The sequence below is a fragment of the Takifugu flavidus genome, chromosome 5, assembly GCF_003711565.1.
Source record: "Takifugu flavidus isolate HTHZ2018 chromosome 5, ASM371156v2, whole genome shotgun sequence".
Lineage (NCBI taxonomy): Eukaryota > Metazoa > Chordata > Actinopteri > Tetraodontiformes > Tetraodontidae > Takifugu > Takifugu flavidus.
In genome coordinates, this window is record NC_079524.1 from 13,061,683 (window position 1) to 13,072,092 (window position 10,410).

The 10,410-nt window shown below is 43.2% G+C and overlaps 1 protein-coding gene across 1 annotated transcript; it reads right to left on the reverse strand.

The window, feature by feature from the left end:
• Positions 1-1,661: 1,661 nt before the first annotated feature.
• Positions 1,662-10,014, reverse strand: zgc:110329 (uncharacterized protein LOC550500 homolog). The gene is made up of 8 exons (XM_057033748.1): positions 9,643-10,014; positions 7,109-7,294; positions 6,408-6,482; positions 6,194-6,289; positions 5,076-5,192; positions 4,339-4,389; positions 3,263-3,379; positions 1,662-2,798 (listed from the first exon to the last, which is right to left on the reverse strand). Exons 1-8 carry the CDS (start codon positions 9,727-9,729, stop codon positions 2,463-2,465), a joined length of 1,065 nt encoding a protein of 354 aa, XP_056889728.1. The 5' UTR covers positions 9,730-10,014; the 3' UTR covers positions 1,662-2,462.
• Positions 10,015-10,410: the final 396 nt, after the last annotated feature.

Genomic DNA, 10,410 nt, shown 5'->3' on the forward strand with positions numbered 1-10,410 from the left:
CACAGAGGCAATCACAAAACACTGATTTAGTTTTGTTAAAAAGCACAAACTCACTCACTAATTTGTTCGACATTTGTAACTGTTGTTCTCAGTGTGACATTTGTGCATCTGCTCCAGCGAATTCAGTGTGTTTCTCAAAGGAAATGATTTATGTTCCCGTTGGAAGCAGCTCTCAGATATGCAGCTCTGCATATCTGCTGTTCCAGTCCAATAGGCATTTCTTTTGTATTCCAATCTCCACATTAACAACGTGTGCTGAGTTGAATGAGGAACAGGAGAGAACTGTGTAAATCTGAATAAGCTATTTAATATAATTCAGAGCATTAATTGCTATAAAAGTCAGGAAAGATGGCATTGATATATATATGTGTGTGTGTGTGTGTGTGTGTGTGTGTGTGTGTGTGTGTGTGTGTACAAACACACATCCAGAACTCCCTCTGCCAGAACACACACACACACACACACACACACACACATACATACATACATACATACATACATACATACATATATACAAACACGCCCTTTTCCAGCCGTATGCGCTTTAAGTGGAAAATCAGAATACAATTAGGATTACGAAAATATAACACATAAATATTAAGTTACTCTTTATCTTGATGGAGATCCTGGATTTGGTTACTTTTACAAATTTGTGTGAATCTGTTGATCATACTGACTGTGAACACACTTGTTTCGTAAGGAGAAGAATCAAAGAAAATTCATCCTGAATTTGTGACTGTTGTAGAACTGATGGTTCACCTGCAGCTAAAGTCCGCCATGTTTGCTTCATCCGAACCAGCCAAGGTTGGCCAAAATACCAAATGATACCTGGTATGACAGTGTAAATGCTGCTCCTGCCCACCTCTGGGCCCCTGGGGGCCTGGCCAGTATTAAGAGATGTTTATTGGAAAATGGAACATTATTAGCTTGGTGCGTGGGCCTTTCCCAGGTGAGTTTGTGATCACATTCACCTGCTCACCTTTCTCCTTACAGACATGATGGGGGTGCATGTGTGATTTTGTTCACATCCTTTGTGCAGGTTTCTGGCTGTTTTCTCTTTTTCTGTTCATTTCTTCCACATTTACCTGCTATCGTTTGATCACTGTGAAGACAGAAGATCACACAGGTGATTAGGTGGTCAGACAGGTGATTCAGCAGGGGATCACACAGGTGGTCAGGCAGGTGATCAAACAGGTAATTTGGTGGCCAGACAGGTGATCGGGTCACAGACCTGCAGGCTGAGCCAAGAGCCGCCACAGGTGTTTGCTGTAATCTCGTGGACGTGCCAGCAGAAATTCCGATCAAAGAGAGTAGAAGTGATGAGAAAGATATTTATGTCTAGAGCTACAGAGCACCGAGTCATCAGGCACAAATCAGCTGCTAATGACAGATGAGAAGTTTGAGCTCAGCGTTTGCTGAATGACACTACAAAACTTCTTCAGGGTCAATAAAGACAACAGCAGTCACGGTGTTAAAGCTTCTACAGGTAGGGAGATACTGGAGTTCTGGACAAACTAAAGACAGAACCGAGTCAATGAGCTGGAACAATCACTCCTCAGCAGCCTCGTGTGACTGTCAGATGCTGGATTAACACCCTGCAGAAGTCAGAACTGTTGTCTGTCACTCTGGAGGTCAGAAATAAGCTAGTCTGACAAGCTCAGTAGACAAATCCAGCTTTAATCACAGAAACAGTAGTGTTGATACAAGGCAAGAGCTGGGAAGAAGCTCCAAACAGTGCAGGACACAGATTAAAAAAAAGAGTTGAATTCCACTGAAACTGGAGTCTGGATGAAACCATTTTTTTATAAGATGTTTAAAAAGTTTAGTTACAAATGGAATAAAGACTGAGCCCCTCTGAGGAGAGTCGAACTTGTAAACCAGGTTTTCCCAGTTTAATTTGCTGTTTACAGTACAAAACATGCATCCCATGTTATTCCACAACTATCCGTCTCACAATGTCCACAACTGCACAAATAAATTCAAAATGATCATCAAATAAGACACAAGCTATGTACATCCATCACAGACAGGCAAAACTGACTCAGCTAGCTCTATTCCTCCTTTTCAAGCTACTATCATGGATACACCACATGGTACCGTCCTCTGACTAATGGGCCATTTTCACAACAGCCTGAGGTAAGTTTTAGCACATGAGACAGAGCTCCATTTTAAATAAAAATAAAAACACATGAACAAAATTAGACGTGAGGCCAGGACTCCCAGTATATCATCTTCCACAAAAAAAGACAAATATTTTTTAAGCCAATGATAAATGTCGCCGTTGTTGTAAACACATGAAAGAAAGTGCTCAACTCAATTTGTTCCTTTTAGCTTCCTGTTGATCCAGTCAGACAATTTCAACCAGTAGTGCAACAAAATTTAAACAAAGTACAATGACTAAAAAAAGGCCAAAAGAAACCAAAAAGGAGAGTAAAGGGGCTAAAGTAGAAGTAAAGGTAAGCTCAATGGTCCCTTTTTTTCTTGCGGCCTGCATCCACCTCGTCCAGCCCGCTGGCCGACCTGGACTGCTGCATCTCCCGCAGCTGCGCGTGTGTGCGGCGCGGCTGCTTCTTCAGTTTCTCCAGGTGAATGTCAATGGGGTCCAGGTCAGACTCGGAGGCAGGGACGGGGAGGTAGCCGCCGTCCCTCGGCAGACACATGCACCAGCCGGCGCCGGCCAGGTCCAGCTCGCTGTAATTGATCTCGGCCTTCTTCAGCTTGAAGTCCACCATGTCAGGTGACTGGCTCATGTCCACCAGGAGGTTCCAGAAGATACAGGTCAGGATGATGCCCAGCAGCTGCCGGCAGATTCACACAGCGATGTCAGCAATAGCCATCAGACGCACTCTAATCTACATTTTGGTCATAATAATAGAAAAGTGAACCTAAAGTAATGTCTTGTGATGCTGCCACATGCTCATTTCTAAGTAATCAAATGATATAAAGAGGTTGCGGAACAAACAAGCTTCCCACAAAATCATAAATATTCATTTCTAGCAAAATGCTCTTCATGTAAATGGACGCGCCTTTGAAGTCAAACTACACTCAAATTTAGTTTCTGCCAAAAATGTTTGCTGGCTGTGTCATAAAAGGTTTTAAATGAAGCACAGAAAATGGGAAATATTCGGGAGGGAAATGGAAAAAAGGCTTTCAGAGCTGTGAACAGTGAAGCGTTGAGGTTTGAAATATCAAAGGCCGGTTGGGCCATTTGGCAGGACACTTTTCTCTTATCAGCAAGTTGCTCCTCTCACTTTTCAATTACCTGAGGAAGCCCGATGGCACAGCAGAGAGCGACCGTTATTCCAATGTTGTCTCCCATCCACAGGTTGACGGCATGGATGCAGCCACGCACGTGGATCTTGTCATGCAGGCTTTCACGCTGATGCACACAGAAGAGAGAGACAATTAGATTTTCAAGAATTCAAGAATTTTAGAATTCAAGAATGGAGCCCAAAACCTGGAGTCTGAAGGAAGACGATGAGCCGAGGCTCAGTTGTGTTTGTTTACCGTCAGCTGTCATCACAGAACCAACCTGATGAAAACGCCGAGACTTTCAGGGACATGAATGTTTTCATTGAGACACTGTCTTAAAATGTCTCCAAGGTCTTCCTGCTCAAAAAGTGTCGCAGCATATTTAAAACTAAAAACTCTGATTCTACTTACTGTAAACTTTGTTTGAGTAAGTCCACAGGACCACTGTGTCTTCTAAATCTAAGCAGTATATTTGCTACAACAGAAGCTTTGTGTGATGATCAGAAAACTGCCTATATTGAGGCAGCTGCTGCTGCCTGACGATATGTGACATAACCTATAACATCTCTGGAGGTTGAGCGCAGTGAAACAACACATTTCTCTGTAAAACTGATGATGCCATTTCCCAACTTTGCAACAGGCTGCCAAAAAGGCTTTAACACTTGTTTCTGAACCAGTTCAGACTCGAGGAGTGCTATAAGGACCACAGAAAACACCTGACTGGTTCCTCCCACTGCTGTATTAATGTTCAAGGCCAAGAAGGTGTTCCTCCACGTTAGAGTTCAACACAAGCCATTACCGCAGCCTACTGGCTGCACTACTAAACTTAAAGTAAAGAAATCTGCAGACATGAAAAGGACCTGTTTACAAACAATCACCTTTTTAAATTTGTAAAGTGTCTTTTCTTCCAAAAACATTTTTTTTAATGAAAAAGAAAATTTTAGGTTGAATGAATGAAGCCTGAATAAAGGGATTTTCTTTGTGCTTTAGATTAAACTGTGAACTTTCACATTCCTGGATTCCAGAATGACAATAATCACAATAAATCACAAACACAATCTGTTTAAAATGTCAGGATGGTCTTACCGCTTTATCCAGAGTCTGGTAGCCACACAGGGTGTTAATGACCTCTCCCACCTGTGTGAAGAGAAGATTGAGTCAGAAATATGAGGAGGCTTGGCGTCGACGCCACAGGGACCAGTGTGAGAGGAGCGAGGAGCCAACTAGAGCATGAGCCTCAGAGTAAAAGGCTGCATCAGTGGCAGGAGGCAGCAGATAACAGTAGAGACCTTGAAAATGTCTGAAGGTTCTCAGTCATCCAGGTCATGGTAATTCTGGTTTTAACGGTCCCGTTGCTAAGATTCAACTACCAGAAAGACCTTGAAAATGTTCAACTTTCTCCAAATCTCCGCCATCCATGCCTGAACCTTGGACCACTCTAACCCTGGGATGTGTGTGTGTGCACATTTATTCATTCTGAAGGGCTGTTTCTGATGCAGGCATCTCACCACCAGTACAAGACACATTTCTAAAGGATTATTTCAAAATGGCTTTTACATAACAAAAGCTTCAAAAATCATGACAGAATCATTTTAAAACTCTACTGAAGGGTTTTGTTGCCTCTAAAAGGAGCACCAACATAAAGTCCGTTGGAGGCCACAAGCAGGTCAGAAGGTCAGCGTTGTAGGACATGGAGCCATTTCCTGTTCAGGTTTTTATCAATCATGCCAATAATCAACGTCTAATTCAGTAAACCGATACATCGAGCTGGCAGATAAAAGGAACAAGGTCAGGTCAGAATGAATCAATGAATAAGCACCCACCTGGTGGCGAACGCAACAGGTGTATGGAACCCCACAGGCCAGCGGACCAGTGCCATTACAGAAGTGGTACTGGTTTACTCCCCAGTCTTTGTACTCGTCCCCTCCACAGCAGGAAAACTGGGTAAGAGTGCAAACAGAAGCCAGTCAGGAAGCAGAGAGGATGCCTCAGGCTGGCTATTAAACACACTGAGGAACAGAATCAGAACATTTGATGCTGCCTCCTCCACCACAGCACAGTTCTCTAAATCTGCTCCTGCAGCAAAGCAGTCAATTTGACATCAGAAGAGGAGGCTGAGCAACCAAAATTCCTCTCACACAGAAGATGCTCTCAGGTTTCCAGCGAAACCTTCTGCTGGAGGAGGACACACTTCTGTGAATAATGGACATGGGCTACAAGCTGGAAAACCAGGAATCACCCTGGTTGAGCACCATCAAACTCTGACTGGAGGTGATTAAACGTTCTTCACCGTAGGGATGAGGTCCAGCCCCCCAGTGGGAACTGTTTATCTGCACCAAATCTTTTATATGGGAAATTTCAAAGGAATGCTGCACTCCAACTGCACATCCACATGAGGGAGCTCTCCTCAGGAGCCAATGGAGAAGGAAAAGATGGCCAAATGCCCCTTTTTCTATTCTGCACTACCCAGTAAACTCGTCCAAGAACCACTTTGGTAAAAGTTCTGAGACAGCCAAGGCCGATCCTCGATAACAATTGGACAGCATTTTGCTGTGTTAGTTGGTTGTGACTTTGTGATGATTGGGCATTTGAATTGAAAAGTATTAATATTTTACAGAAGCTGTAAACTTAAAGGTGATGGACAGAATATGAAACAGCTGGTTTTGAGTGTCTTCATGCTACCATTCCAGCTGTTGCCTGAGACTTGTTTGCCCTGTTAATTCTAGGTTTGAGATCACACTAGGACCCCTTTGATCAGACATGGAAGGGAGACACAGTCAGCTGAACGTGGTGCAACAAGTAAATCTGGGAATGTGCAACATCTGTGGGGTGGTCACTCTGTCTAACAACACGACTGAAAATAGAAACACGAGTTATAAAATGAACAGCTGACAACTGCTAACAGTGAAGTTTATCTTGCTAACGTTCATTTTCGTATTACCTTCTGTTGGACATAATCCAAGATGTTTTTGAAGTCTAGGTCATCGTAATAGTGTTTGATTCCCTCTCGTATGCTGCTCTGGAACAGGGCAGACGTCTGGCAGAAGACAGAGAGAGGACGGTGGTCAACCTGATGGTGGCTGCAGGCAGCTAGCCTGTGGACTATAGAAGAACATGTGGAAGCAGAGGGCAACAAGTCCATCAGACACATTTACCTTCTTTTCAAAAATGAGAGCCATGGTGAGAGCGACAGCCTGGAGAAGCAGCAGCACGCAGAGAACGCAGAGAAACTGCAGGAGAGGAAATGGAGAACTGAAGCAGAACTGAGGGAAGCGCCATTAAGACTTTCCAGTAAATGAATCGTGCTTCATACTCTTTTAGCATATTTCCTACAAGCAATAAGTCAATAATCACATAAATTCCAAGTGAGGAGATTAATAAAGAGACATAATCAGTATCAAACTTGTCAGATTTTTAACTATTGTTTTGAGTCACACTTCATATTGTCAGTGACAAGCACACGTGGTTTGAAGTGAGAAGATGTTACAACGCCAATGAGGGCTGAAGAGCTGATGAGGTATTGATGACCTCCGTGGCATCATTAAAGAACATCATTTTCAGCTCTCTGAAAGTACCTTTATGCTCTCCCCGCAGCAGAAAATCCTGTTCTACAGTAAAGCATGTTAGAAAGCATAACAACACATCCCAGGTCCCAGTTCCCAGTGTCTTATACTGGTGTCAGAACTGGCAACTGCTCTTCAAAGTGGATGAAGGCTTCCTGGGTTATTCTGTGTGATGATGTTCTGCTGCGGTGGAAGCCCAAACTCTACTCATCCAGACACATGTGTGCTGTCTAAGACAGAAAATAAAACAACAATAGTTCTCTTGGACAAACACAAAGTCTTTGAGCTCTTACCATGTGCAGCAGGGTCTTGTTGTCCCTGAGGGATCCCACCATGCCCACCAGTGACACCGTGAACATCACCAGGCCCAGCAGGATGAGCACCACAGCTGGCGCCAGGAAGAGCCCCTCCAGGGTTCGATTCTTCTGCCTTTCCACTTCGGCGTACACCCCCACACACAGCACACAAAGACCCACCAGCTACAGACAACAGAGGCCTTCTGAGATAAGAACCTTCAAGAACTTCAGCGTGATGGACAGAAAGCTCAGCTTAGACAATTATGTTTTTGGAAATTCAGTAATTTTACGGGTGTCGCCGTGAGCGTGATAATCTACAAAGACCATATTTCTAGAAACATCCACCGACTGTGTCGCGTTGAAAGTGCAGTGTTTGAAAAATGACAGAGGAATGAAGGTTTAAAACCTCCTAAAGCACAAATCGTAACATAAATAAAAAGCCAGAAGTGACAGAAAACACCTGCTGGTGTTGTACTAGTCCGTAAATCTGATTAAATCATGTAATTATCAGGTTGTGGAAAGATGACAAACTAGATTCAGGTTTTTAATAAACGACCAATTAATTGATTTCAGGTTAGCCATAACTGGGATTAGGATCAAGGCTGGGATTGGATCAAGTTTCTTTTTATTTAGTTATATCAAAACACGTTTACTCATCCTGACAGGATGAGGAACGTTCTTACTGCAATTTAGTTTTAAAACTGTTTGGACTGATGCTGGATTAAAACTCAGCAAAGAAACAACAGCAGTTGGATTAAACTGACAGTAACTAGACCTAAAAATGTTTTGCTGGGATATTTTGGGTTTCATCACTAATGCTGCAGATCATAACCCTCTGTCAAGTCTTGAGACAGGAAGTAGATCATCAATTCATCTTTTTGGATGGAGACCAGACTGGACCACTCAGAGTGACACAGCAACAATTGACTTGCTGTTAAGGAGAATTTAAAATCACAAAATGATTTGCACTGATAAACTTCTGTCACAATTAGACAACAGCAGCTGAGAGAAAAAAAATATCTCACTAATCAACTCCTGTTGTTTGAACTAGGTCAACAACTGTAGATTACAGCATTTATGAAACTCTTCAAATCAAACCTGCAGCCTTTTTCAGACATTTCTGTTATTTTTAGCAACCCGGTGTGTGAAACTAAGAGGAGTGTCAGATTCTCTACTCTTGATTTTCAATTGGATCTGAAGGCAATCTGCCTTAAGAAGAGTCTCCATTTACTGCTCCAGCCTCACAAACAGGCACTGCACGGACGACCAGATCTCGTCTATTCCTGGAATTAAAACAAAGTCTGGAACTGAAAGTACACCAGTCCATGTCATCACTGGGAAGTCCAGCTCAACTTTAGAATGATCCTGACAGATTTGCCTGGGATCAACTGCTACGTTGTACTGCTGCCAATTAGTCACAAAAGCAAATTCCAGAGTATGTCAAAAGGTTTGATCATATTCTTACAGTTGAAAACAGCAGCATGTTACACATAGTAAAGAAATTAATGTTGAATTCAATCAAACGATATTTTCAAGTTAGACAATAATATGATTCATGAAAGATGATGAGCAACAGACCCGGACAGTCTGTGGGATTCCTTTGGACTCAAACATTTTTTTTATATATATATATTTTTCAGATTTAAGGCTCCTGACTGGTCTTTTAGAAGCACCCTACTCTTGTCATGTCGGGGCATATCTGCAGCTAAACAGTGGACTTTTGAAAATGGGTGACCATTAACAACAGAAAAACCTCTATTCAGTAATTAATGTGACGGTGTTCACGCCCCTTCAACTGATCTCAAACACTGGAGAGCTACAAATGTCTAAGGTTTTGTCGAATCCCGCCTAGACGGATCCAGCTCCAGACTAATCTCACATTCTGTCGGCCAAAATCTTTTCCACCGGGAGTTCCCTTTAAATGGATCCAACGCCCTATAGCACCGGGCTGCTAGCATGCTAGATAGCCTGTTTACAATTAAATCTGTTCTATTCTCACTATATTGCTGAGCATAAGAACAATTAAAAATAGGACATCTGTTTCCCTTCTCTATTAACTCCGTTCATTGAGAATGGTAACCATTTAATGCATGAGTCGTGTTCAATTGCGTACTAATCACCATTTCTAAATATAATTATTTATATTTCAACATATCCGGAATGCCAATACCGACGTGGTTCTACACCTGTGCGTTATCATAGTAAATGGTCACGTTAATGGCTGATTATTTAGTACAATTTCTTGCTTCTCATGTTTCCTACTGGGAATAAAGTGAAAGCTAAAAAACGACAAATGGAAATCAGCATTCGAAATGCACGGCATAGAGCCTCAAATGTGTCTTTTTCTTTGTCGTATGCATTATTCTTCATGTAAATGTGAATTATATCTGTAAAAGTCTCGAATGGGGTTTGAGGACAACAGGGATGCTGCGGGTGTCGCGGCTACTACGATTAGGAGGCGCTGCTGTCCAGACATCCTTACTCTAGCACACAGTGTGCCTAATTTAGTATATTTGCCAAAAAAAACTTACCGAAAAGAGCATTGAGTAGACATTCAAAGTAAATTTGATGAAGTAGTAGAAGTGGTTGGTTTTCCTCAATTCAGTGTAGGATGGCATGGCTGCTTATGCTACCTACAGCTAGCTAGCCTGCTATCCTTCGTTCAGGGGCGGAGAGTTCAATGCGAGGTTAATGAAAATCTAGAAATATCACTCTTAAAATAAAATGTTGACATCTAATTGTATTTTAAAACCCAAACAATCTTCATTTCTTGTATACTATTGTGAGTAGCCAGCGAAACAATCCCACTTCCGTGCGGCCGGCTAGCCCATGCTTTGTTTTGACTACACCTTAAAGGGATAGAGCCCTCAGCTGCTACTGCTGCTACTGCTGCTGCAGCTTATGCTGATGCTGCTGCAGCTGGTGCTCTGATGCTGCTGCTGCTGCAGCTGCTGCTCTGATGCTGCTGCTGCTGCTGCTGCAGCTGGTGCTCTGATGCTGATGCTGCTGCAGCTGGTGCTCTGATGCTGCTGCTGCTGCAGCTGGTGCTCTGATGCTGCTGCTGCTGCTGCTGCTACTGGTGCTCTGATGCTGCTGCTGCTGCTGCTGCAGCTGGTGCTCTGATGCTGCTGCTGCTGCTGCTGCTCTGATGCTGCTGCTGCTGCTGCTACTGGTGCTCTGATGCTGCTGCTGCTGCTGCTGCAGCTGGTGCTCTGATGCTGCTGCTGCTGCTGCTGCTGCTACTGGTGCTCTGATGCTGCTGCAGCTGGTGCTCTGATGCTGCTGCTGCTGCAGCTGGT